Source organism: Cadophora gregata, assembly GCF_030347475.1.
Source record: "Cadophora gregata isolate MNR1 chromosome Unknown scaffold_5, whole genome shotgun sequence".
NCBI classification, from domain to species: domain Eukaryota; kingdom Fungi; phylum Ascomycota; class Leotiomycetes; order Helotiales; family Ploettnerulaceae; genus Cadophora; species Cadophora gregata.
In genome coordinates, this window is record NW_026695928.1 from 2,016,218 (window position 1) to 2,042,829 (window position 26,612).

Here is a 26,612-nt window from a genome sequence, read left to right on the forward strand (position 1 = left end):
TTATTGTTGTAGAAACATAAGGCGAAGAATGATGTTAATTAACCTTCAATTCCGACGATTACTTTGAGGGGCCCACGTATTGTAAGCCCTGGTACGTTCACTCACCAACCTCTGAAAGAATCTCTACTTAGATCAGCTTTGGACCCTTGTTGAAAATATTTTTGGGGTCGTAGCGCTGCTTCAACTCTTTAAGTCGAGGATAGTTTATGCCGAACATTTTGTCGCCATCAGAACCGAAACCTAGATGACCGTCAGTCTATGAAGCTGCGTATGCGATATCATACCGACCATCGTAATTCATATACTCTCCAATTCCATCTTCTGTTACGGAGTCGACTTCTCCCACGGACACCATCGCTAATCCGATCTTTTGGAACTCCTCCTGTACCAAGTTTGTCCAGCGCCGAGCCTTATACCTCAACTTAGCATCAATAATCTGCGGTATCACAGTAGGGAGTACGAAAATGCCATTTAAATCTGCTCACCTTCCCACGACAAACATCGTCTAGTTCTTCATTTGTCCAGGTCATCACAAATACCAGATTTCCGTACGCGCCTCGATTCGAAAATGCCGTGGCAGTCTGGGGTATCTTGATCGGATTTTTGAAAGGATAGTATTCTATGAGAGCAGTTGAAGTGTCGGCATCCTTGTGGTCGGACACAAAGTCGGTAAACTCGTCAAGGATCGTTTTGACTGTACTGAAATTAAGGGGCACCATGAAAGCCGAGCCTTTCATCGATCTGCGAAAGCCATGGGAAAGGCTATCGTTCATATACGCGTTCATGGCCGAGTAGGGCATCTCACCCATTTTGAGGACGGTCGGGTTCAGCTAGAAGAGAAAGTCATAGAATGACTTTCCAACAGCTTCTCGTCCGTTGTAAAAGCAAACTGCTAGTAGGGAAGGGGTATCTCCAAAGGCCGGAACCTTGGAAAAAGCAACGAGGAAGAGAGCCTTCTCATCGCAGATATCTAGAAACTCATTTCCGTAATCGATCACAGCAGGAAGCTGATCGTTCTCAAACCTGAGCATTGCCGCCCAAACAGGATCTTTCTGCTCGTGAGCTCTGTACACGAAGGAGGTAGCTACCTAGAACGGATCAGCGAAGAATGATTCAGGGGTACCAAGCGAGAGATGCAGACACGGAAGCAAGTTCCGGCTCCTCGAGCGGTCCAGAACAGATCCATATTCTCCTTCTCGGAGGCAGTGACGATTTGACCATCAGCAAGCACGTATTCCACAGCCAGGAGGTTATCAACCACAAGACCATGAGCTGGAGTCAGATAACCGTAGCCTCCACCCAAAGTCAGTCCGCCCACCCCAGTATCTGTCGGGAACTTCAGCTCTCTGAACATGTCCATCTAATTTACCGGAATCTTGGTTCTGGATAACAGGCAAGATCTTACTCACGATTAACTGCGCCACCTACAGCAGCAAGTCCATACTTCTCAGCTTCTCTATCAATATCCCTCCAGAGCGCTCCTCCTTGTGCCGTGATGGTTTTCGATTCTGCATCAACGGTGACTCTCGATTCCTAGAAATTTTAGATCTAGGCACAGTTCCGACGCAATTGGGGATGAACATGACCTTACATTCTGGAAAGATCAATCGACACACCGCCGTCAGAAGATGATGAACCACTTGTTGCGCGGCCTCCTCCACTGATAGCAAAATCTAGTCCATGTCTATTACAAAAGAGAATGGATTGTGAAACATCTTCAGCACAAGCGGGAAGTAGAATAAAAGACCAACACCCGTCAGATTGGTACTCCAGGTAAACTCGGCAGAATGCGGATCATAAGATATACTTACGGCTGGCTTCTCTGCAGCTTTTGACCATCGCTTTATGTATTTATCATACAATTCAGAGCCAGGAAGAGCGACAGCAGCTGCATTTGACATAGCGTCCATGGTGCCATGATTGGGGATCTCGAAGCTCTGCATTCTGAAGGCCTCTTCAATCTTGATGGTAGTGTTGCAATAAGTAGTCGAGGTTGCTAGGTGGCAGATGAATGAAAGCAAGCAGTCTATATGAGATGATTAGCAGATGAGAGACCATGAGTTACTTGAGAGGTCTAAGTCGTATGCAGAGGTTGGACTGGGGAAGATAGCTTGAGAAGGGGTGCCTGCCTCGTTCGTACCCCATGAGAGGTTCTTAGAGTGGAGAGAAGTGAGTAGAGCACGATGAGATGATGTGGAGAAAGCGAGTCTTACAACCTAGTCTGAAGTCTCTGTCACATGTGTGCGACCTTGTATTCATATGTTCTGTTACCAGTGTTCACGAAGTTCAGTCCTGTTCGCCTTCGAGGTGTAAGGACAAACAGGATTGCCGATGGTGTTCCCAGATGGAGGTGAAGATTCGAAGTCGTACTTGCCTTGTAATCGCACATCAAGCGGGACTTGTATGTCGTACTCGGCCATTTAGAAGAAATCTCACTCCCGACCAGGACAATGCAAAACGTGACAAGAGGCGACATTGTAAATATGCAAGGACCCAGAACCGGAAAATGAAAAATGAAATGCTATCAGCCCACTGCGAGCTGGGTCGATATCGAACAAAAACAATCTCTGAGAGGACAAGCTGCCACTCAAGAACACTCCTCCAAGACTTTGAAGACTCACCAATAGACCATTCACCATGTTATCTCTCTGCATCATGGTGGCTCCTTTCATGTCAACGCTCAGGTACGAAGATAACGATAACTGGGCAATGCTTGTATCGTGGCTAGCAAGCCCAACAAATTCATGAGTCTGAACTTTTATCAAAGTCCACTGGCAGACCTGTCTACCTTGGGTAGTCAATCTCCAATGATAAGAAACATGTGATTATTCTGTGCTGTTGACGGGGAAGGGATGCAGCGAGGAGAAGGTCGAGAGAGCTGGGAGGTTGTGAATGCTCTGTGCTCTGTGCTCTCGTGTGTAAGTGGTGACATCAGCTTGCAGGGATTCGCGTCGCGGGGCTCCGACGCGTTTCGTTTCTCTGTACAATTACCTTGGTGCTCTACTTGCTCTACTTCTTGAATATATAAACAATAAATCCGCACAAGCCGGGTCTACAGACATGCCTCCCCGCAAAAAGGCTACTCGTCGCTCCAGCGGAACCTTTGATCAGATGCAAGGGTCCTCAGCACCAGCACTGACCCAAACCACACTACCATCTCCCAGAAAGCGCATCAGTGCTCCCCCTGATCGAGTGTATAAATCGTCCACACCCTTGACGCAAAGCAAGCTACCGGTACCAAGAAAGCACATCAGATCATATGGAAAGAAGACATCGGTTCGGATTCCGAAGCCAACGAAGCAGGAAACTCTTACACAGATGGACTATCTGAGGATGAGAAACCCACCTCCATTGGGTGACGACGAGCAGGACCCGGTTGAGGTCGAGGAGCCAGACGGAGACTACGAGAAGCAGGCAAAGAAACGGAAGAACAAGCGGAGGAAGACTGCAGGGGATGAGCCGGACAGCACACCATCCTTTCATACGCAGCGTCTTACACAGATGGAATGGAGTTTCACATCCGCACCAGACGAAGAAGAAGATCCTTCTATATTTGACGTCCCAAGTTCGTCGCAAACAACTCTACCCACACTGTCCTCGAGGAAGAAGACCGGAGAGTCATCTAAGGCCAGCGCTGCAGATCCACAAACATCTCCAATAAACGAGATGCCGCCGCCACAAACACCTCGACGAATCCTGGCGACAGAAATTCCTTCGTCACAATCCCCAGCTACTCCCGTCTCGGTTCGTTCTGGAAAGTTCTTAGGACGATCTCCCTTGAAAGAGACACCTATTAACACCCCAATACCTTTCAACACTGGTCGACGACCCGAACTCAGCCCTGAAAAGCTTCCCAAGCTTGAAGTCAAAGATACTTATGATTCGGTCGATACAACTCAATTTAGCCGAGTTCCTTCTTCGCCAGCCAAACGGCCAAGTCCCGCGAAGAGTGTTCGATTTGTATTCCCTGAGGATGATGAGATTGAAGAGCCGCTTTCACCAATGGTGAAGAGGAGGTCGACTCCAGCTAGAAAGTCAGCAATGAAAAGAACGGTGATTTTGGACTCTGATGCAGAGAGCGATGATGAAGTTGATGAAGTTGATGAAGAAGAAGACGAAGAGATAGCGCCAGGACGAGAATTTGACAATGAGGTTGTAGGATCCCAAGAATTGGGCAATGATGAGGACTATCGTGTCTCCGAGTCTGAATTATCGTGCTCCGTAGAGCTCGGTCTGAGTAGAGACACATTAGATCAGGAACATCACACCGCAGAGTCTCCAGAACTTGGAAATGATGAACTTGTTGAAGACTATGCGGCTCAAAAGAGCCAGGAGGAGGAAGCTGAGCCAGAAACTTGCTATGGAAATATCGGCCTGGAGACCCAGATGGAAGCTGACAGAATACTGGGCTCTTCCGAGCTACGCCACATGACGAAGGAACCAGAGGTTCCACAGGATGAGGATGACGACGACGAAGATGAGAATGAGGAGGAACAGGAGGATTCTGAGATACAACACGAGACCGCTGTTGAGAAAACGCAAATCATGGAGAGCCAACGCCTTTCCACGCAACATGCTCACTCAATGGGTCCAAGAACAGCCGAATCTGACGTCTTTGTCTCGATGCACCCCGCACATGTCACAAATATTGTCAGTGGTGCAAAGAATCACGAATTCAGGAATTGGGCATTCGCTCTTCACGTCCGTCGGATATGGATTTATGAGATGAAACCTACCTCTATGCTAAAGTACATGGCGGAGATCGGTCCAGCCAAGAAACCAGGTGAATTGGCGGATGACATGGGGCTGGGTAATGTTGACTTCAACAAGAAAGCTTCTACCTGGAGGGCATACGAGATCCTGCAGGTTTACCAGCTCGCAGATCCCAAGCATCTGCCAGAGTTAAAAGAGAATGGATGGCTGAAAGCACCGCCGTCGAAAACTGCACGAGTTGCACCTGCTGTGATAGACGAGCTCATGGCCAACCTTTTGCCACCATTGTTCCTTGATCGCTACAAACCAGAACCGGCTGCTCCAGCTTCATCATCAACAGATACGCAAGAAGTCGATGAGCAGCTTGTGTGCACGATGAAGCAGTTTACACAACCTGGCGACCTGTCAAAAGCATCTCCCGATCAAGTTGACGAAGAGGTCATGTCCGATGAAGAAGGAGACGAAGACATTGAAGAGAGAATACCGTCCTCCCCATCACTGCAAGCCACTCCACGGCCTGCCCCAAGATCCATCCGCCTACCACCGCCATCACAAGCGACGACCGTTGATTTGAGCCAAACACAAACACCAATGCGGCATTCGCAAGGCGAGATTATTTGGGAGTCTCCCGCACGACCCGTCAACAGCACACCGGTGAGCTTGCCGATTCCTCGACACAACTCCTATCTAGAAACACAAGGGCATGAATCTCACCCTACGTTTTCGATGTCTTCGTCCCAGATACTGTCAAAGACTCAGCTGTTGTCGGATAGTTTATTACAGGATACTGTGCCGGGTCCGCCGGCTTTCATTCAGGATTCGGATGATGAGGATGATTGATTTGGTGGGTGTTGGATCGTGGAATATGAGTATCAGGCTATGAGGATAGGATATTATGAATTTGGGGTATATAGTGGATAAGAATACAAGATTATCACACAGAGCGGTAATTACCCCAAGTAATGCTCGCTCCTCCAGACTCCGATTCCCATTATATCATTATTGCGAACGAGTCCTCTCCTTGCCGCCCTCACGATCCAACCCAGTTCCCCTTCCCTCCGCTTCCTCCCTCCTCAAACGCTCCAACTCTCCCTCCAACCTCTTCATCAACCTCTCCAGCACCCATTCTGCCTCCCCCTTCCCTCCCATCAACGGACTCCTATGCCCCATCCAACTCCACTCCAACTTCTCCCCATTATCCTTCCCCTCCACTCCCCCCACAATGCCGCCGCCGCCGCCCAACCCCTCCCTGTCCGCCTCCGGCTTCCTCACCGGCCGCCTATGCGTCTCCTCGCTACTCTCGTCTTCACCAATGAGTTTCAGGTACCAAGCCCATTCTTCGAAGCTGTATTGCTTTGGTGGTGAGCTGTTGAGGTGTGTCATGACTTTGCTCATTTCGCGAACGAGGATGACGTGGTATGCCTTTTTGCTGGAGGGTAAGTTGGTGGGTTTCTTCGTTTTCTTGCCGCTCTGAATTCTGGAATCTGATCCGTTGTTTTCGCTTTCATTTTTCGCTGAACCGTCATTTTCACCACCCCTCTCGCTCTCCCCCAACAAGCCTGGCGGCATCTCCTCCTCGTCCTCCTCTCCTTGAACATCCTTCATCTCAACACCTCCGACCCTCCCCCTAGTAGCCTTCCCAACTCCCTCCTTCACCGTAGCCAGCACACCCTTCTCCCCCGGCAACACCGTAAAGTTGCCCACCCATAGCGTCAAATCCCTAATTCCTTTCACAATCGTGTCGCCCATGTTACTAATCAGAATCGTCAAACTCGGCACAGCAAGTAAACTCCAGAATACAAAGAACGCCTTCCCGGCATTGGAGACAGGGTAGATATCGCCGTAGCCGATGGTCAGGAGAGACGTGTAGGAGAAGTAGAGGGATGCAAAGTAGGTCCATGATTGAGGGTGGGATTCAGATGCGTAGAAGATGGCGGCGCCGGCGAACCAGAGCGCCATCCATACGGTTGCGGAGATGGTGAGGGATGTCCAGAGGCGGCGGGTGTGTGCGCGTTCTTGGATGCGGCGCATGAGTGTGAACTCTCGTTCCCGGCGTTCGCGCTCGGTCTGAAAATTTGGTTTGGATGCGAGGGTTTTAGTGGAAGCGCGGGATAGAGGTTGAGGGTTGGTGTTGGAAATTCCATTGGTGTTGGTATTATTGTTCTTATGATTATTTTGAGGATTTTGGTTTGAGGAGATGGGTTTCAAGACGGCGGCTCTGTCTTTCTTTTCTAGTTTTGCGATGAGTCGGCGGCGTTCTTTTTCGACCATTCGAGCGCCCATTTTCACTTTTCCACGCTCGAGGACTAGGGACCGGATAGATCCAATTACTAGACCTAGAATGACTTTAAGTTATAATGTTAGTTCCATTTCATCTACAGTGATATAAAGTATAGAAAGGGAAAGCCAAGAGAAACGTAAACATAGGTCCACACTTAAGCGAGCAAATCTTGTTGAGAGAAATAGGGGGAACTTGGATGTATCACTTACTGATTCCACCGATCGCAAATGGGAAGAGTAATCCTCTCCCTGTATGTGTACTCGGCGAAAAGTCCCCAATACCCACCGTCAACAGAGTAAAATCCGCCCAATAGACAGCATCCAAGAAATTCCAGCCCTCAATATGCGCAAATACCGTTGCGCCACACAGAAGATACACCAGGAAACTGATAGTCTGTAACATCAGCGTGCGTTGGCTCATGGTCAGCTGAAATTCCTTGTCGTAGTGGCCTTTTGAAGCGCCCCAGACGGTGATGAGCATTAGTGAGGCGACGAGGAAGTAGAGGCTCGCGGAGAAGATGGCGTAGTAGAAAGCTTGGCTGAAGGCGTGAGATGCTTTGGGTTGGATTATTAGGGGGCCGGATACGCAGGCGCAGAGGCCAATGAGTGCGAACGAGGATATGTACCTAGATGTGTAAGTATTGGGACGGTTGTTTCCGAGGAGGACATACCAGCCAATGATTGTTACTGGCTGAGCAATAGAAAAGCGTACTCGTCTCGCCATGTTCAACAGTAAGAACAGGTTCGATATCAGGGCAATCGCTAGTTGAGCTGCATTGATACCGATCAACCTGTTCGAACCTGTATATCAGTAAGAATGCTCTCTTGTGATTATATGTCGAGAAGTTTGGATATGTCCTACCATTTCGGATCAGGCAATCTCACACCGTCAGCTTCTGATTTACCTGGCGGAATCTCTTGTCTCCAAGGCACAACGAGAGCACATATACTGAAAGCCGAAGCCATAGGACTACAAATACCGTCAGCCTTCCACCACCCTCACTTAACACAAAGCTCGGCAAACTCACCCAAACGTTCCAGCGATCAACGGAAAAGCAGTACTTGCAAGCCACCATCGACTAGGCGCTAAAAACTCCTGTTCCTCCTCTTTCGTGTCATTTCCTTCCTCACCCCTCTGATTCTCGACATCTTTCGCATCATTTGAGATGGGCTCGTCCAGACCTGGATCGTTCATATTGTCACAACCCCGAAAGCTCTCTTCCTATCTTGGCATTTCCTGTGTAGACCAGATCACATCTAATGTCTGTGTCGATGTCGTGCTTCGAGAGCAAAACAATTATGCATGTAAATAAATAGAACACTGTGCAGTGAGGACAATGAAATCAGTAGGTGCAACCTGCCAAGACATGTCACAGCAGTTTGCAGAGAAGGTGGATGGACGGGGAGGTCAGTAGTTAAGAGATCCACGCCGGTTAGGCTGGCGCTAATGAAGCTTGTCTTGTCTTTGCATGTGCATTTCAAGGTTCTGCTTGGATATTAATGGCTATTACGAGAGTTATTGCAGGGTCCTGAATTTCTGCTTGGTACAGGAGGTGCTGGTGACGTAGTTTGGCCTATTCCTTGGAATCCGGAGACGGGCTGACGGGATGGGTGGTGGGGATCAGGGATTACGCGGGACATTCCCAGGTTTCTTGCTTCTGCTTCCATTACCTTAGCAACTTCAGCCTCGATCCAACAAACTGGCTGTAGAGTGCAATAAAGACGAGAAAGAGACTGTTCGAGGGTGGAAATTACTTATGATCGAAAAGTAAGTTCACTTGAGATGATTAGTTCGGTGTGTAGCTACCCCTTACGCTAAGCAGAGTTAAGATCCCAAGCTACAGTAAGTGGATAATTGATGCAGAAGGTAAGTTCAAGAGGTCCTGTTTCAAAAGTTACTGAGGTACCTACCATCTGTTCATTCATTGCCTTCATTGTTCTCTCACCACAACCTTACTCTCTGTTGTCCTCCGAATGAAAGAGCCAACAAGTAAGCCTTCGAAGCTTTGCTCTCCATGGGCATATCTGCCATTCGAAGGGAAAGTGGTTTTTTTGTTCTTAACAAAAGAAGTCATACAATGCCATTTTAATGGTCACTTGCCTTCCAATTGGAAGTTTGAAGGAAATACGTACTATATCACTTTGCAGTTGCTGAGCGCTGATATTACTCGCTTTGCCTCTGTTCCATAAGCGAGAAATAAATCAGCATTTCTTTACATTGAACGTATTTACAACAGCCTTGCTCACAATCGCATCACATTGAAAAGAAGTCCATGTATATTAGAGAATAATGGGGGTCAATTTTTTCATTATCTGCCCGTCTACTTGTATTAAGCGCTAAAGTCTGGATGTCTCTCCTCCAGCGACCAGCAGTAAGCATGGTCAAGGTGGAAAATTGGGAAGTGGCAAAGACTCCGAGAAAGGGTCAGAGACAGTGCAAGTCTCCTTCTTCTCTCCTAGCTTAGTAGTCATACTCCTCATCTTTGTGATCTCCACCAGCTCTTTCCCTCTCCTCCCTGGCCTTTTTGGCTACACAACCATCGCACCATCCAGGCACATCCTGCAAGTTACGACTTGGCAACCAGCCCTCTGTGCATTTCTCATGGTTGGGGCAGATTTCGAAACCAATCCATATGCGATGGAGGCATTGAAGCCAAGTTCGATACGTGTGGACGCACATCTCGAGTCTTTGTGTGGTTCTTTGTCGGTTGCTTTGTCCAATTGTTCGAGTGCTGAAGGGAGTATGCGGACTCGAGAGCGCGACTGATTTGGAGACGATGAAAATCAGAAGGCTTGTGCTCTATGCGTGGTGCTCTTATAAGTGCTTTCCTGTGGGTGTTTGATGTAGAGAAGTGCTGTTCTGAATGTGCTGTTTTTACCTTCTGGTTGTTCGAGCTCCTTTCGAAATGATCTCGAAGATGAGCTGTTCGCGCATCGAGAAATCTCCTCGATGTTGACACCATCTCAACGCGAGGAGGCCTTCTTATGAGTCTGGAGTCGCGCGAGATGTTACCGAGACTCCATTCACCATGTCTGTTTACCTTTGTCGAGATATGGTGAGATCGCCATTCACCCTTGGCCATTTTATCAAGTATTATCGCAATACCCTCACGAGTCAAGGTAATGAACAATAGCAGAAGCTGGAAACAAAACCATGAACTGATTGCACCATGAATACTTTCAAATTGCGTTAAGTGTGCAATCAGATCAAAGATATTTGTGACTGTCGTTAGAGATCAACGCTTTCTAGATCTGCCAAATGTAAGTTTTAGCTACGACCCCATTGAGACGCATTGAGCTAATGTATAGTACAAGTCGGCCATCTCCCGGTATCCATAGTTGCCCAGATTATCTTGTTCAACTCCCAAATATGCAGTTGTTGAAGCCAGATCTATCCTTAGACCTTGTAAAAGCAGAAACCGACGTAAAAGCTGGCTGCCTCCATTTCCTCATCACTGACAAGTAATGCACCACGGCCTCTCTCTCTGACACCCATACGTTCGCTCAATGGGCCCAGAATCTCATCATCCTTCTCCGTCCGCCAAATCTCGTCAAAGGTCTTGTGATATTGCATCTCGAGGTTGTAGTCCTCTGCAATAGCACGAAAAGCCTCCCATGGAACAACATACTCGGGAACCTCTTCGACGGCTTCGTGCAAGAAGAAGTTATACTTCCAGCCGAATGGAGGCCGGAAAATACCATCGGCCGGTGTCTTTCCTGGGAAACGGACTCTATAGACCTCATTGCCCCATTCTGCACTCTCCTCGGCTTCACCCTCCTCGATTTCACCATCATCTTCCTTATCCTCTTTCTCTGCTTTCTCTTCTGGCTTTGTACCATTCTCCTTGTTCTTTTCTGCCTCAGCTTTGGCGGCGATTCGTGCGTTGAATTGCTCGACTCTGCCACTGAGAACATCAGAATTTGGAATAGTTCCGATAAATCTGCCGCCCTTCTTAAGAGCTCCTGCGACATTTTTGAGCATTTGTCGAGCCTTTTCTTCGCTCTCGAAAGCATAATGCATGCAGAACATCATGCTGACAACATCGAACCCTCCTCCACCAAATCTCGAAGGCCCACCAGACCCATCAAATCCAACATCTCGAACCAGCGAAACTTTCTCAATGGTATCTCCGAAGCAGTCCTGGACGTAGAATTCGCCTTGGAACAATCTTTGCTGCGGTCTGTTGTTGTATCCACCTCGACCCCCGCGACCTCCACGACCTCCTCCGCCACGGCTTGACATTTGTCGATACCTCTCTTTGGCCTGATCAATTGAAATGTCTGCTGGATCTAAGCCAACATACAGCTCGACTGGCTGTGGTGCCTGCTGCCACTTGCCCAAATCACCCCCCTTTCCACATCCGATATCTAGTACCAGCAAGCCTTTCGTAGCGGAGGGCCCTTCTGCAAATACCATGCCTCCGCGCTCTTGTACCGGAGGAGTCCAGTCCTCAGCCGGAGAGAACTTTTGTATAATGGTACTCTTGACCCAATTGTTGAAGCTTCGAAGCCCTTTAATTCGACTGTCCGTTTTGCGCCAATCCCGACCTCGCTCTGGTACTGCATTGTAATGTTGTTTGACAGCATCGTGGATACCCTGCTGAGCAGCTAAAGCCTCAAGTTCCTTCTCGCGCTCGATCTGCTTTTGTCGAATATGCTCGCGCTCTGCATCTGTGATACGAGCTCGCTGGCCTGGGCGCTTCTGCTTTCGAGGTGGGGGAGAGGGTGATCTTTGGGGTCTGGAGGAGCCTGGAGCCGAAGGCGATCTTCTTCGAGAATCAGAGCGATTGTCTACGCGCTTCGAAGTTGAATTCGAGGGCGACCGTGAGCGTCTGCGTTTTTTGGCCGGTTCGAGTTTGGTGGCATCGAAAAGCTGAGGTTGCTCATCGACAGCAGATGTATCTGCACCACCCGCCATAGTTGCTGCGTAATTGAAAGGCGAGACTCCAATTGTTCAAACTCGAGATGCAAAAGATGGCAAGCTGCTTGGAAGCCAATGTTGTGGAAATATTGTTTCGTGTGTGATGAACAAAGAATTTGAGTTGTATTCACCTGCAGGACAATCGACCCCAGAAAAGCAAGGCCCCAGCCTCGCCTCGCGTACGCTAGGTGCCTGGCGCTGAATCTCAAGAGGCTCGCGAGCTTGAGCTTTGGAACCAAACAGATCAATAACTCATCCATCCACCGAAATAGACTACCACCTCCCTGAAGAGCAGTCTACAGTCACTTCACCCCTCCGAAACCTCAATTTCTCCTGTCAAGATGGGTTCTGATCCTCAATACGCGAAGTATCCACTTCTACCCATTGCCCAGCACATCTTCACTCTTACCAATCCCTCTGCGCCAAAACCAGTCCAGCAAACGTCGTTGAAGTCTCTCCAAGACGCGATCTCTGAGCATAAGATGGCACCTCTGTATCGGTACTTAGCACACCCAACGGAAGGTATCCTCAACGAGAGTGGTGTCAGCTCGTCGAAGTCAACAAAGCCCTTGGGACGAAAGCCAAGCGCGGCTGGTATGGTGGCAAGCAAGCATTCAATACCCAAGGTCGATCTGCCATGGGATGATTCATTGTACGAAAAGTTAAAGAAGGAAAACGACGAGGAGCTGGAGGGCTTCAAGAAGGAAGAAGAGGAGGCTGCGGAGAAGGCTGGCGAGACTGAGGTTCAGGCTGCGAGAGGAAAGCGTGCAGAATTCTGGGCACGAGTTGGAGACAAGGTGGGGGATACAGTTCTGCTCCAAGGCTTGGAAATATGCTAATGATGAGCGAATGTAGGATCGTGCAATCGCAGCGTATGAAGAGGTATTCGAGAAAACCGGTGTCTTGGGAACAAAAATTGATATTGTACTTGCTATAATCAGGATGGGTCTATTTTACGGGGACAAGTTACTGGTCAAGAAGCACGTTGATAGAGCAAAGACATTGGTTGAGAGTGGTGGAGATTGGGACCGAAGGAATCGATTGAAGGCATACCAAGGTCTTTACCTCCTCACAGTCCGGTCATACGCTTTGGCCGCTCCCCTCCTCCTCGACAGTCTCTCAACCTTCACCAGCTACGAACTGTGCAGCTACTCGTCACTTGTCGTCTATTCCGTACTCGCTGGGTCCGTCTCGCTAAAGCGCGTTGACTTCAAGTCAAAGGTTGTAGATGCGCCAGAGATCAAGGCAATTCTTGGGGATGGCGAGGATAAGCTTCTGGCTCTGTCGGGAGCACTCTCAGCTGGCCCTGGTGCTGATGAAGAAATGAAGGATGTCTCATCTGCAACTCCTGCCAAAACAGCTGTAAACCTCACAACGCTGGGAAGCGATCAACCCGAGGCTGAACTTGCTGTCGATTTCTCGCCACTTGCTCAACTCGTTGGTAGCTTGTACACCGGAAGCTATCGATCATTCTTTGGAGCTCTGGCTGCTGTTGAAGTCAGCTTTCTGACCCAGGATCGCTATCTTTACGAGCATCGTGGCTGGTTCGTCAGAGAGATGCGTCTCCGCGCTTACCAGCAATTGCTGCAAAGTTACCGTGTCGTTGGTCTTGAAAGTATGGCCAACGATTTCGGTGTCTCTGTTGATTTCCTGGACCGGTAAGTGTCTATATTTTGCCAATAGTTGCGTCATGCTTACGATCATAGGGATTTGGCCAAGTTCATTGCCGCGGAGCGCATCCCATGTACTATTGACCGTGTAACCGGAAAGGGTATCATTGAGACCAACAGACCTGACGATAAGAACAAGCAGTATACCGACGTTGTGAAACAGGGTGATCAGCTCATCACCAAGCTTCAGAAGTACGGGCAAGCCGTAAGACTGAGAGGTAGCGAGCGAGCATAGATGGTTTATCGATACTGAGCAGCGACAGCATGCATACTCCGCGTTTGTACGATATCATGGCGGATAGAGAAGCGCCTTCACACGAATCAATCATGATCTTGTGCTACCAATTGAGCTCTTAAGAAGGGTAGTGGAAGTCCCATGTGAAATCATTGCAATGGCAAGTGCCATAACAACCATACTCAGTCCTTTCGCACGCCATTGCGTTTTCTGTGACAAGGGACGAGTGCTTTTCCTCCATTAAATTGTATTGACTACGGAGTATTGCATGTTGGGATAGTGCTCAAGCTGTATGAAAAGAGATCAATGAGGAAAGATACCCGGGATGACAGACAACTGTCCGACCGAACTCGTGTAAGAATCACTCCAGAGAAATAACTTCTTGTTGGAGTGCATCTGCGCTGAAAGCCAAGCGCTGCTTTCTCAGGAGATCGCCTTCGGTTGCGATTTGTCCCGCTGATCCGTTCTTTATTGCTTTTGGCTGCATCGCCATTAGCTGCAACGTCACCAGTTGTAACTCCCTCTCAAGCGTTGGGAATATGCAAAGGCTTCTGATGTTTGCGATTTATCTTCTCGAACGCCACTGTCATGTATCCTTACCCCAGTAACGCCGTCCATGCAGCCCAGCCAAAGACGAATTCCTCAGCTGTCATTCAAACACCAGTCGGCCTGCCAAATTCTCAACGATACAGACTCCCCTCATCAGCCTGAAAGCCTACAATATAATTCCTTCCCTGCCAAGCTATTGGGATCAAGGTCAAAATATTCGTGAATGGCGTTCCATCTTTCTTGAAGTTCGTAAAGCGTACTCGGGACTCGTGAGCTGTGCTGATATTGTGCTTCACTTCCCTCTTAGCAACTGAATTGCCTTGGTTGACATTCCTGTCTGAACAGTATCGTCCAGGCGGGTGCTGCAGAAATCGACAGTTCCGTCCGATGACTTCCTGTTCGCTATACCCCGTGAGATTCTCGAAAGGTTCCGAGCAGTACACGATTGGGTGGTCTGGAGCTTCTGCATCACAGAGGACGAGAGCTACGGCACTATCGACACTGCCGATCTGAATTTGAGGATTTGGTCTGTTATATACTTGAAGCTATGGATTTTGGTGAGCGAGAACACCAAGTTACTGGCTCGAAGATCAGGGGTTCTCGGGTCCCAGGATTCTCGGGTCCCAGGATTCTCGGGTCCCAGGTTTCGCAACGATGGAATAGGCTTCGACACAGAGTGGATAACATAGAAAGACAATAAAGAACATACCAATACGTCCAGCATATCAAATCCGCTCGGTGCGTACACTCCTTGAAAGATGAGCGGGTCATTCACCGGTTGACTGTCGGCCCATTGTTGATTCGAGTATGAGCCATTCGATGACGAGCTCTCTCCAGCATTGCCATTCGAGTTCGAGCTCGTACGTCCTCCCTGCGAAGCTTGACTAGCATAAGTTCGAATCTACAAACAACCAACAGATATTAGTAACAATCACGTGACTATTAAACAAGCCTGGACCAGGCCTGTCTAGAGTAGGTAGGCAAGGTTGAAGCTGGAGCCCTCACCTCATTTAACCTCCTCGCCTGCTCCTGATACTCCGAATTCATGCTCAGCCGATGAACCAGAAGTACTACGAGTCATAGAGCGACGACATAGCTGTATGGTCGAATTCGGACGCTTGTATGTGATTGCCGCGGCATGAGAAAGCCGTTTAGTTTTGTGTTTTCATCAACTACTTAAGCAACCCATTTCTTCATATCAAAGACGTCAACAGGGCCGTTTTTAGTTGGTTCGATCCAGAGAGCGTTTTATGGAACTGCCGATCGCGAAAGATAGAGCCCACTTGGAAGTCTGGACAACCCGGCGCCCTCGTGTGCACCGGCATATCAGTCTCACTGTCAGACCGGGTAATTGTATGGGTTCGCGATAGGAACCGATTCCGGGACAAAACAATGTGCCGTATTTTCTGCGATAGAGGCGCATCACGTGAACAGCAATAGAAATATCGTGAGTTTTTGGCGCATGCAGACATGCAGTAAGTCCCCGATCCAGCTCGGGAATGAGTTCTGTTACTTAGTTTTGTCACGTAGGTCTTGCGTCCGATACACGTATTGCCTCAATCTCGAGACGGCTGCCACGTTTCAATGTCAATGATTGCAGTTCTGGCTTGGCATGTCGCGATAAATCGAAGAGCCTTACACTGACTACACACGATCTGATCTTGAATTTACGACTGAAATGAAGGCTGCTGTGACCCTGCTTTAGACGTCCTTTCTACGTCCGTATTGAGAATAGCTGTTTCTCATCCCTCGATAAAGAGGGGTATCCTCGACAGACTTCCTCCCGTGGAGCCTCGTCATAGAATGCCTATGGCCGGCTCCTCAATCCGGCTCGAGTCGCTTACAGATTTCAGAGAATGCAAAAACTTTCACATGAGCCTCCAATAGAACCAAACGTCCCGCACGCAAGCAATATTGGTGGCGGTAGTTTCTATGTGTTATTGCCTTGAAATTTGGATTGAGGCTTTCTGCAGAGACTCTCAATGGTCGTTCCTGTCAAGTAGATGGTTATGCTGTGCTAATTTAGAAGGCATAAGCGGGATATGACTGAATGTCGACTGGTGATATGCCATGGCTGCAGCAATACACCAGCAGGGCGTTCCCCGACCTGTCGACGTCTCCGTCCTGACGCCTGTATATGCTCGCTCTCTCAGCTAGTGCTGTCATGTGTTGGTATGTAATTTCGACATGCGTCAAGGCCCACTTGGCTCAATATCCCGATCAAAGGAACGATATATTAGTGCTATGCGTTTCTAGTTACACTTTGGTGTGATTTTGGTTGCACCGGACACTCAATCCGCAGTGTTTTACTTCCGGCTGCTTGCCTCTCATACTGTCGAGGGACTCGATGACAGAACGCGATGGTAGCGAGAATATTTGCGATTTCAAGGTCGCCATATACGTGGTCGGATCGTTCTTGAATGATTTCTCTGCATTGAGTACTGTCGGTTATGCTGGCAAACCGGGAGAGAGACCAAATGAGAGTCACAGCAAACGGGAGTGTTTGGAGGAGCAATCATCAATAAAGCCATGGTAAGGTCGGTTCACCTGACCGCCTCGCAGTCTCATCAGAGGTTGACATCTCTGCTGCGCCAAGAACGCTTCTTGGTTTAGTCTGCCACCAATGGCGGCGTCCAGTGTTGCCCCAGTCGGAGATTCCTTACTAAAGTGCCAGGAGAAGCGGAGCACTCGTCTTTGAATTCCAAGCCAATCTTGGTGGTCAGTCTTTGGCTGCTTAGGAGAGAGCGCTGCGTTGCATTGTCGTTACCATGGATTTGAAACTGTGGAATGAGTTGAGATAGCCCATACGCCAGGACTTGTTTGAACTCATGACTAGCCAAAGCTGGACTCTGATTCTGGATTCACCAAATTCACCGGATCAGCTTTGGCCGTGATTCCTATTATACAGGTCACCCATACATGAGTTCGATGATGATACTCATGGTTGAGCCTTGTCCATTTGGTACGCCATAAATATCGACTGAAGTGAAGACTTCTTGGGGAGCACGCGAAAGATACGTATAATTTCCTTCCCTATCTCTTTGACATGGCCACTTATCTTTTGTCGATCATGACATCGCTACCAATTCTCAAGCGAGCTCCAATACTGTTGACCTCAACTAAACTTATCATGAGTGCAGTGACGAGCAATGCCGGTAATGCTTGGGAAAGTTGGCTTCATGCCACCTCTTTAATAGCTGAGTTGGGAGATTGGCCACAGATGTGAGCATCCTTGAGTTCGAGCAGTGAAGGAGCGACCATATCTGAATATCGCAGTAACTGCACTGGAAGCTCTGTGTGAAAGCCTTTTGAAGTGCTCCAAAAAAAGCCAAATAATACCTGCAGCTTGACCAATCCACTGTCTATAAAGTGCCTCGAAACTGGATGCTGGACAAGGTTACTTATCAGAATTGGTATTTTGGCGAGCCTCCACGGCATTTTGGAGGCTCGCTTAGTGTATGCTTCTGTGCTGTTGTCCTGACAAATTTGCTGGTCGAAGTCCTTCAGCCCGCGAGGGTTAGTCAGGCCGGATTGCCGTTAAGCGAGGGTGATATGGTGATGTCGATGAGATGATTTTATCTGACATTTGACCACCAGGTATGAAGTGGGAAACATAAGAGCCAACCAGCTCTTATGCTTCATATTGAGACGTAATTACACATAATGAATGCTATTTGTTCGTCTCCCTTTCACACTGAATGTTTCATTTGGTCAGCAAGGTCTTCGTTTGTTTACTTTCTTGCAGATATCAAGCCAATCTCTACCAGTCTTGTACGGCAATGTGAGCGATGGCTAGGTATTGCTAGATCATGCTTGTGTTACCAGTAGCTCTTCAGAAACCACAAGCTGTTCCTTACGAGAAAATGTTCTTCGCCCTTTATAGGATGACGCTCTGTCACAATGAAGTTGAGTTCAGGGGCACGGACAACATCAATTTGATTGTCGTGACGCGCCGACTTCACAAGGTATGTGTGATTTATAAGGCAACTGTTGGTGTTCTGGAGGTTGAAAGAATTATCGTTTGTATATCCACGTCAGGTGTTGAGAATAGTCTCTTAATGTTCATGAGTACAGATGACTACACATCATCCATTCCTATGCCATCGACCTGCCCAAGAAAATTGCCTTGAGCTCCCTTGAGGAGCTCATTAACGTCCACAGTTCCCGCTGTCAAATATCTTTCGCTAACACCAACGTTGACTCTCTGTGCCAACAAGCTCTTCAGCTCGCCACGAAGAGCGCCCAACTCTCCTTTCGTAAGCGCTCTCATTTCTTTCTCCTTTAACTTCCTCCCAGTTCCACGTCCCTTCCGCATTCCGCCAGCAGCCTCAAATTCCTCACTATCGTAGTCTACTCCCAGTTCCTCAGCCGCTGTCCTCACCCATTCATCATCGTGCCCCTTCTTCTCCTTAGCCAAAGCACTATCGGCGAGCTTCTTCGCGAGCGTGACTCTAGGCTTGAGACGGGATACCACCTTGCGATCAATGTCTAATGATCGCATGTAATACTTTGATTTGTTTCCTCCCCCTGCAACTGCGTTCTGCGCATGTACCTTTGCAACGAGACGGCGCATTCCGACCACTTCTTCAGGGGCGCACATCAGGATACTGGTTCCCGAGGCTTCGGCTCGAGCTGTTCGGCCTGAACGATGCACGTACATATCTGCTGCTCGGGGAAGGTGGTAATGGATGACCAGCTGAACTCCACCGATATCAAGACCACGGGCTGCGACATCTGTTGCGACAAGAATCGAGCTGGTAGCTTTGGGTGAGGAGAAACGCTCAATAGAGCGCATTCGTGCCTTTTGGGCCATTTGAGAGTGCAGGGCGTGAGCGTGTAAGTTGAGGTTTTGCAGCATGGGAGTAAGTCGACGGACTGAGTGGATGGAATTTGTAAAGATGAGTGTCCGCTGGTTTGGATGATAAAGAAGGAGCGAGTACAAGTACAGATCCTAAGACAATTAGCATGAAGGAGAGATCATTACGACACGTATCTTACCTTTTCAGTGCCTGCACACTCCACCATTCCTTCTTTAAGCTTATCGGCCATCTGCGAAACAGGATTGACATCCACGAATTTCGGCTTATCTTCTCGGAAATTAAGCTTCTTAAGAAGATACTCCATTGACTCCCCGTCATCCATGAGTCCATGCTTTCCCTTTCCGGCGAGCTTTTGCTGTAAGCCTTTGTGGAATGTTGCAGAGAAAACTAGGGTCTGTCTCTCCGGAACACTTTCATCATCTTCCTCCGCATCCTGCTGTCTATCAAGTGAATTGATAATCTCCTCTGCCTCCTTGAAGTGGCCTTCAGTCAATAGTCTGTCCGCTTCATCGATTACCAGGAACTTGATCTGCTTGAAAGCTGCTGTTAAGTCAATACTGGTGCTCATCACTTCCCACAGTCGACCAGGCGTTCCAATAACTACATCAGCTTTCGCAAGCTGACGTTGTTGCTTCTGGACAGACAATCCTCCCGTAACCGCCGCCACGTAGGGAGCATTCCTAAGACCTTTGCAAAGGGCTGTGATGTGTTCCGTCAACTGATGTGCCAATTCGCGGGTAGGAGAAAGGATCAGTGCAGTCGGGGGCCTTGACTCTTTCAGGGCAGCTTCATCCAACTCTCCATATCTTTCCAGCCAGCTTTCCAGAATGGGTATGCCAAAGGCAAGAGTCTTCCCAGACCCGGTAGATGCTTTTCCTACGACATCGTGGCCTGCTAAAATTTCAGGTATGGCGGAAGCTTGAATCAAGGTCGGTTTTGCGAATCCCATTTTCGAGAGAGCAGAGAGTGTGTCGGGGGAAAGATCCAAGTCTGCCCATGCCGAAACGTCAGTCTCCTCCACTTCTGCGTCCTCCTCCAAAAGCTTGAACACATTAGTACTGGGCTCCTTAAGTTTTGACTTGTCGTCTTCTTTCGTCTCTAACTTTTTGGCCTTGTCCTTTTTGGCCATTTTCTCTTTCCTGTCCTTTTGCTTTTCCTTCTTCTCTATCCTCTCGGGCTTCTCTTTAGCTTTCTGGGTGGATTCTGAAGTATCGGATGTACTTGGCACGCTTCTCTCTGGCTCTTCATCTCCAAATCCTTCGAATTCTTCGTCTTCGTCAAACGTAGGTTTCATAGCAGTAACCTATATCGAATTAATCTCCAAACTCCATGCCATTGTTATGAGTACGTACGAATTTAACGGTATTGCCCTCCCGAACGACTTCTACTCCTTCGATCTCTTCTAGACCAAAGAATCCCTCGGCGTCGTTAAACATATCCGGCATCTGCACCTCGTTCCATGGCAGTGCATCCAGCACCACGGGACGCTTAACGACAGCATCTGTTGGTTGTTTCACAGGCTCAATCTTTTGCCGTTTCTTCGATTGCTGGCTGGCATTAGGTACGGGCCTTGTTCTTTTCTTCTGCTCGGGTGCCATTTCGATTATGTAGGGCGTCTGTGAGGATTTAAGCAGGAGCTTTGTGTATTGGGAGTTCGCCTTGGGAGGGAAGCATCCCACCAGACTTTTTCCACAGGGTAGTTATTTAGCGCGGTTAGCCTTGCGCTAGTGAAAATATGTAACAGCCTCGTGCTAAGCCAACGCCAGCCTCCAATGAGTCTCTGCCTTGCAGCTCAGAAGAAATCCGAAAGCACTGTAGTCCCCTGATCTCTGGTCATCATGGGTAAATCGTCGAAGGACAAGCGCGATGCGTATTACCGACTGGCAAAGGAGCAAGGGTGGCGTGCGCGGAGTGCATTCAAACTCCTCCAACTTGATGAAGGCAATTTGATCTACCCTGGCGTTTTGGTGACATGCAGCTGACTGGGAGCGCAGAATTTGATCTCTTTGCTGGTGTAACGCGTGTTGTTGATCTTTGTGCAGCTCCTGGAAGCTGGAGTCAAGTTCTCTCCCGAGTTCTCATCAAAGGCGAGAAATTTGGCCGAACAGCCTGGGAAGACAAACAGGAGAAAATTCGTCAATTGATCCTCAAATCTACCGGAGCGGAGCCTACGCTTGCTGAAATACAACAAGAAGAGTTTGAAGCAGAGAAGAATAAAACAGAAGCTGCCGAGCTGAAGCCTCGGAAAGATGTCAAGATCGTCGCCATAGATCTTCAGCCTATGAGTCCCTTAGAAGGCATCATAACTCTACGTGCAGACATCACTCATCCGGCGACTGTTCCACTTCTCCTTCACGCTCTCGATCCGAAATATGACCCTTCATCCCAATCACAACATGCTGTAAATCCCGTCGATCTTGTCATTTCTGATGGAGCGCCAGACGTTACGGGCTTGCATGATCTCGATATATATGTACAATCTCAGCTGCTCTTTGCAGCCCTGAACTTGGCACTCTGCGTTCTACGACCTGGAGGAAAATTCGTGGCAAAAATCTTTAGAGGACGCAACATAGACCTCCTTTTTGCGCAACTTAAGCTCTTTTTCGAGGATGTCGTCGTTGCTAAACCGAGGTCAAGCCGTGCCAGCAGTGTGGAGGCATTCATTGTCTGCTTGAATTTCAACCCTCCAGAAGGTTTCAAGGCCAGCTTGGAAGAACCTATGGGCGTCGGGGACAAACTGTCCAAGATGGTTACCACAATGACTGGGGGAGAACCCATTATTGCCCCGACAATACTTCAGGAGTCCGACTATGGGACGTGGTGTCAGAGCGGCCAAGTGCCTCTCGCTTCCGCGGATGGTTTGGTGGAACTTACCTTGCCAGAAGTCGAATCGGAAGCCAAGAAGAATGGGAGGTGGATTGCTCCATTTCTTGCCTGTGGAGATCTGTCTGGATTTGACGCGGATGCTTCATATCATCTGTCAAAAGATCACGTCTCATTGGATCCAATACAGCCTCCCACTGCTCCTCCATACAAGCGTGCTCTCGAGATGAGAAAAGCTGCAGGGGGCGCATACGGAAAGACCAGTATTTGATTCCCCGCTTCTACTTGATTTCAGAATAGCATAGCGTTGGCGTTGGATTTGGGACTGGAGCGGATACTCATCATGATCTATATCGCGAGACAGAGGAGAGTCATCGAGTGAGACTTGACCTTGGCTCTGGGAAGCGATTATGCTGCCAAGAGATGGTCGGAATAAACCATACAGAGATCAAGTCATTAACCTGTAACACCTCTTTCGTGATGACCTGATTTGATTTGATGCGGAAGTTTCGAATGCAATTCTCTTCCACGTTGGGCTGATTTTACACCAGAGTTCCCATCCGATCCCAAGCACGACGCTGGAACTGTGTAGCGTTCTATCTGTTATGTTTACACATGGAAATTTGGGTCTAGGTTGTTCTGTGCATATCTTCTCCCCCTCTCGACTGGCTAGCATTAGACGACTGGAAACCAAGATCGCGTCGATTTGCCCTCCGCCATGTTCTTCTTGTAGACGTTGGTTTGGACTGTGGCGGCATAGTGTGGTGCAAGTTGCCATTCTTTGCGTTCAACAGGCCGTCGTCACTGGACGGGTACCAGCATCTGGCATTCATCGCCGGCGATGTTTCCATTCCACGCGTTTGGTGCCTTGCATGATGCACTTCGCCGTACTGGTCATCATTGAGAATACGTGCCTGCAGAGCGACCGTAAGTTTCCAGCAATGCTTCACTTCTCCAGCCACCCATTTCCGCCGCCACCAAGGTCTCTTTCGTCGCCATGTGTAACCACGCAGAAAGCAACAAGCGATGTCACACTCCCATTCGGTTCGAATCAAAACCCAACACCAAGCTGCTTTCTTCTTTTTTGAGGGTATAATACGAGGTTTCATCAGAACAGCGTCAATGCGGTATCAAGAGTAGAAGAGTTGACACCTACCGTTCAGAGAGGTCCTGCTTCATTTGAGATCCTCTTAATTGTGCTCCATCTAACTTGACAGCTGTTTATGATAGCGTTGCTTGCATTTCAACATCTGCCTTTATCTGAACCCTGTGGAGCTGTCTCAGTCTGCCGGAAATCGTGATACATGGGAACTTGCGACATGGCTACCTCACTCTGGCTCATGTTGGTTGTGATGAGAGCTCTATGGAATGCTTCATACAAAGAACGGTATACAGTTGTATTTGCAGTTTTATATGTACGCTCTGATGGCGTGTTTGAGCTGCATAGTACGGGTTGGATCCACTTTGCGAGCCGCAATTGCCTCGGAACTAATGATTGCACGCAATGACAAGGTCAATACCTGCCTGGTTTCTACTGTGCACTTCGACCGTGCGCCGATCAGAGACTATCAGATGCTTGGATATGCATATTTACGTTTGCACTGTATTCTGTATTCTGTTATCGTTAGGTCATGTCGACTTTGCATGCTTCATGATGTCGAGTACTCCATTTTGACGATGGAGTGTCCAACTGTCATCATATCCATCGGCGTGGTTCACTTGTTGGTTAACAACACCACTTTAACTTCCATGGATGAATCTACGGGGCTGGCTTCATATTCGTCGCAGGTAGTATCAAGTCTATGCTACCAACTCTTCAGTTTTCGACGACGAGCCGGCTCATGAAGCAAGACTCTTCTGTCGGTGCCGAATTCTTGAAGTCCGCGGGTAGGATAGCGATGCCTGCTCAATAAAGTATCGGTCGGAACACTTTTGATCAAGGTGCAGAACCGACAGGTCAGGAGCAGTTGAAAGCATAGACATACATAGCCTTTCGTGCCCTATGATGAAAATACCCCTGTGTTTTCGGCTCAGCAAATTCAAGCGACTTCTTAACTACATGGCCTCCGCTTACGGCTTCTGTGAACATGAATTCACCTTCTATGAGCAATCTTATCGTCTCTAGCGAGCAAACGTGCACTCTCAACCCAAGACTTTGAATGTTGCTCCTTCATCATCTTGAATCTGGGTTGAAGTTCTATAAAGCTCAGCGAGACTGGCTACTCGACCACCATGTCTTCCGCTCACCACAGCATCTTAGTGGAGCCATCAGCGACAGCTTCAATCAATGCATCCGATGCCAAAGACGATGAAATCCCTCTAGACAGTATACCAGCTCCACCGGTTGAGAATGATGATCTCGAGAACGCGAATCCAGCCCGGCCTGCCACTCCGAATTCGTCGCGGAGCGCAAAGATGCCGCGAGCTGATGGTGGTCGAGATGCCTGGCTCTTCCTGGCCGCTTTCTTCGTATTCGAAGCTTTTGTTTGGGGTGGGTGCTGCCTCATAAGCTGCAGAAATATAATCTAACGCGACAATAGGCTTTCCATTTTCCTTTGGGGTCTTCCAGTCTTACTACAGCACCCACGCCCCTTTTTCCAACAATCATAAAGGCATTGCAGCAATTGGAACATGCTCTACTGGTGTCATGTATTTATTTGCCCCAATTTCATTGCATATCCTCGAGGCATTTCCTTTCGTTCGACGCTTCTCCTCGATCATTGGTCTGGTGATTGCCACAGGTGCCTTGGTTGCCTCCAGCTTCTCGACTCAAGTTTGGCATCTGATCGCCACTCAAGGAGTCCTATACGCTATTGGTGGAAGTTTCCTATACTCACCGACTATGTTTTACCTTGATGAATGGTTTGTCGAAAAGAAGGGCCTTGCATTTGGTGTTATGTGGGCTGGTGTCTGCGCCGTACGTCCATTTAGCCGAGTGTCAACAAGCCAATGCTGACAGGTTTTTAGAGCGGACTCGTCTTTCCGTTCGCTCTAAAGGCGCTGCTTGATGAATGGGGCTTTGCCAATACACTTCGCGTCGTAAGTTCGAAAGACTCGTTCAAGCATCTTTAAAGCCAGGCTCTCAAGTTGGGAAATTTCACTGATGCCATCCATTCCAGTGGGCAATCATCCTCTTTTTCTGCTGCACACCCCTAATCTACTTCATCAAGCCACGGCTGCCCGCCAGCTCGTCACCACACAAGAAACCCTCCTACGCCTTCTTTTTCAAACCAACTCACATCATCCTCCAAGCCAGCAACATCTTCGGATCCTTTGGCTTCTTCCTTCCCGCCATTTACCTCCCCACCTATGCCATATACCTCCACCTCTCGCCTCATATCGGCACTCTACTCATCTCGCTCCTCAATCTATTCTCTGTAGTTGGATCTATAGTCATAGGGCACCTCTGCGACAAGATGCACGTCTCGCATGTCATCGCTATCTCGACATTCGGCAGTACATTCTCCGTTTTCATCCTGTGGGGCCCTGCGAAGGAGATAGGTTCTCTCATCATCTTCGCTATGATGTATGGCGCGTTCGCGGGTGGATATTCTGCGCTTTGGGCAGGCATGATGAAGGAGATCCAGCAGGTCAAAGGCTGTGAAGATGTTGGTATGGGTCCTCTGATGGGTGTGTTCGCTGCTGGAAGAGGCATTGGTGCTGTGGTCAGTGGGCCTCTAAGTGAGGTTTTGTTGAATAAATCGGTTGGTAGAGTGTCAGGATTTAAGAGTGGCTATGGTGTACTTATTGTGTTTACGGGTGCTAGTTCTTTTGCAGGTGGTGTGGGATGGCTTGTTACAAGACGCATGAGAGGACGTGTTGGTGCTAATGAAGGATCGGTCCCTGCTGCTTCGATTTAAGATGACGGTAGTGTTTCTGTAAAATTCGTGGATGGACGCTCGATGAACGGTTGGAAGTGCTGGATGACATGCTGGTTGTAGGGTATCTTTGTGCTGCGGCTACTTCTTGAGTGTGTTTGCGCTCCTTGGCAAGTCTCCTGCAAGTTGAAGACTAGGAATGGAACTTATGGTACCGTTTGTCAATTTTCGTGATTTTAAAAGTGTCTCGCATACATTCTCTGTCATGGACATCAACATAAAATTTAGGACATCATGTGGTCGAACGTTCTTCGTTCGCCTGTCGTAAAGCTATCCAATCCCGAAGCCTTACTCGCCAACTTATGAAGCTGCAGTACTCGGACTTATAACCATATTCAGCCAGCGTCCTGGCCTGTAGATGTACAATCATTTAGTCCCCAACGAAGAAGTGGGGATCTACCTACGTAAAAGAAGTGCGAAGTGCAACAAAACGAGAGACAATTCATTAGTATACGAATGGCATACCGAGATAGGTTAGCGTGAGGCAAGTAATGTGACGAAGATCTTTTCACTAGATACGTGCTACATTTCAATTTGATCTATTTTAGGTCGTTGGCAGATTTTTGCTTGTCGGCCCCGGCGCTTTGTGTCGTTTAATTCACCTCAGCATGAGACAAGATAGTCGAAATTGACAAACGTCAATAACGCAAAGTTCGACGGTTGCTGCGCTCAGTCAAAGTCAACTACGATGAGCGATGGAAGGATGCCGAAGTAATAGACCAA

At 48.5% G+C, this 26,612-nt stretch overlaps 11 protein-coding genes across 11 annotated transcripts; 5 read left to right on the forward strand and 6 right to left on the reverse strand.

Annotated features, from left to right (window-relative positions):
• Positions 1 to 127: 127 nt before the first annotated feature.
• ONS95_011438 (uncharacterized protein) lies at positions 128 to 809 on the reverse strand (the record flags this gene model as incomplete). The annotated part of the gene is made up of 3 exons (XM_058505057.1): positions 128 to 240; positions 289 to 409; positions 486 to 809. 3 exons carry the CDS (start codon positions 807 to 809, stop codon positions 128 to 130), a joined length of 558 nt encoding a protein of 185 aa, XP_058359613.1.
• Positions 810 to 830: 21 nt separating this feature from the next.
• Positions 831 to 2,145, reverse strand: ONS95_011439 (uncharacterized protein; the record flags this gene model as incomplete). The annotated part of the gene is made up of 6 exons (XM_058505058.1): positions 831 to 1,088; positions 1,142 to 1,326; positions 1,410 to 1,533; positions 1,812 to 2,026; positions 2,066 to 2,097; positions 2,141 to 2,145. The coding sequence occupies 6 exons, from the start codon at positions 2,143 to 2,145 to the stop codon at positions 831 to 833; spliced, it is 819 nt and encodes a 272-aa protein (XP_058359614.1).
• Positions 2,146 to 2,380: 235 nt separating this feature from the next.
• ONS95_015059 (uncharacterized protein) lies at positions 2,381 to 2,875 on the forward strand. The gene has a single exon (XM_058508744.1). The coding sequence runs from the start codon at positions 2,507 to 2,509 to the stop codon at positions 2,726 to 2,728; it is 222 nt and encodes a 73-aa protein (XP_058359615.1). The 5' UTR covers positions 2,381 to 2,506; the 3' UTR covers positions 2,729 to 2,875.
• Positions 2,876 to 3,012: 137 nt separating this feature from the next.
• ONS95_011440 (uncharacterized protein) lies at positions 3,013 to 5,584 on the forward strand. Its single transcript, XM_058505059.1, has one exon. It carries the CDS (start codon positions 3,061 to 3,063, stop codon positions 5,551 to 5,553), a length of 2,493 nt encoding a protein of 830 aa, XP_058359616.1. The 5' UTR covers positions 3,013 to 3,060; the 3' UTR covers positions 5,554 to 5,584.
• TOK1_2 (Potassium channel) lies at positions 3,013 to 8,659 on the reverse strand. Its single transcript, XM_058505060.1, has 5 exons — positions 8,022 to 8,659; positions 7,856 to 7,963; positions 7,665 to 7,784; positions 7,204 to 7,619; positions 3,013 to 7,058 (listed from the first exon to the last, which is right to left on the reverse strand). The coding sequence occupies exons 1-5, from the start codon at positions 8,186 to 8,188 to the stop codon at positions 5,713 to 5,715; spliced, it is 2,157 nt and encodes a 718-aa protein (XP_058359617.1). The 5' UTR covers positions 8,189 to 8,659; the 3' UTR covers positions 3,013 to 5,712.
• A 1,731-nt stretch (positions 8,660 to 10,390) lies between these two features.
• Positions 10,391 to 11,911, reverse strand: ABD1 (mRNA cap guanine-N7 methyltransferase; the record flags this gene model as incomplete). The annotated part of the gene is made up of 1 exon (XM_058505061.1): positions 10,391 to 11,911. One exon carries the CDS (start codon positions 11,909 to 11,911, stop codon positions 10,391 to 10,393), a length of 1,521 nt encoding a protein of 506 aa, XP_058359618.1.
• Positions 11,912 to 12,038: 127 nt separating this feature from the next.
• Positions 12,039 to 13,865, forward strand: ONS95_011443 (uncharacterized protein). Its single transcript, XM_058505062.1, has 3 exons — positions 12,039 to 12,711; positions 12,770 to 13,572; positions 13,621 to 13,865. Exons 1-3 carry the CDS (start codon positions 12,256 to 12,258, stop codon positions 13,817 to 13,819), a joined length of 1,458 nt encoding a protein of 485 aa, XP_058359619.1. The 5' UTR covers positions 12,039 to 12,255; the 3' UTR covers positions 13,820 to 13,865.
• Positions 13,866 to 14,499: 634 nt separating this feature from the next.
• On the reverse strand, positions 14,500 to 15,415 carry ONS95_011444 (uncharacterized protein; the record flags this gene model as incomplete). The annotated part of the gene is made up of 3 exons (XM_058505063.1): positions 14,500 to 14,913; positions 15,078 to 15,269; positions 15,374 to 15,415. The coding sequence occupies 3 exons, from the start codon at positions 15,413 to 15,415 to the stop codon at positions 14,500 to 14,502; spliced, it is 648 nt and encodes a 215-aa protein (XP_058359620.1).
• A 2,894-nt stretch (positions 15,416 to 18,309) lies between these two features.
• MAK5 (ATP-dependent RNA helicase) lies at positions 18,310 to 20,846 on the reverse strand. The gene is made up of 2 exons (XM_058505064.1): positions 19,367 to 20,846; positions 18,310 to 19,319 (listed from the first exon to the last, which is right to left on the reverse strand). The coding sequence occupies exons 1-2, from the start codon at positions 20,480 to 20,482 to the stop codon at positions 18,447 to 18,449; spliced, it is 1,989 nt and encodes a 662-aa protein (XP_058359621.1). The 5' UTR covers positions 20,483 to 20,846; the 3' UTR covers positions 18,310 to 18,446.
• On the forward strand, positions 20,847 to 23,587 carry ONS95_011446 (uncharacterized protein). Its single transcript, XM_058505065.1, has one exon. It carries the CDS (start codon positions 21,161 to 21,163, stop codon positions 22,280 to 22,282), a length of 1,122 nt encoding a protein of 373 aa, XP_058359622.1. The 5' UTR covers positions 20,847 to 21,160; the 3' UTR covers positions 22,283 to 23,587.
• ONS95_011447 (uncharacterized protein) lies at positions 23,588 to 26,092 on the forward strand. The gene is made up of 3 exons (XM_058505066.1): positions 23,588 to 24,928; positions 24,979 to 25,050; positions 25,131 to 26,092. The coding sequence occupies exons 1-3, from the start codon at positions 24,659 to 24,661 to the stop codon at positions 25,869 to 25,871; spliced, it is 1,083 nt and encodes a 360-aa protein (XP_058359623.1). The 5' UTR covers positions 23,588 to 24,658; the 3' UTR covers positions 25,872 to 26,092.
• The last annotated feature ends 520 nt before the right edge of the window (positions 26,093 to 26,612 follow it).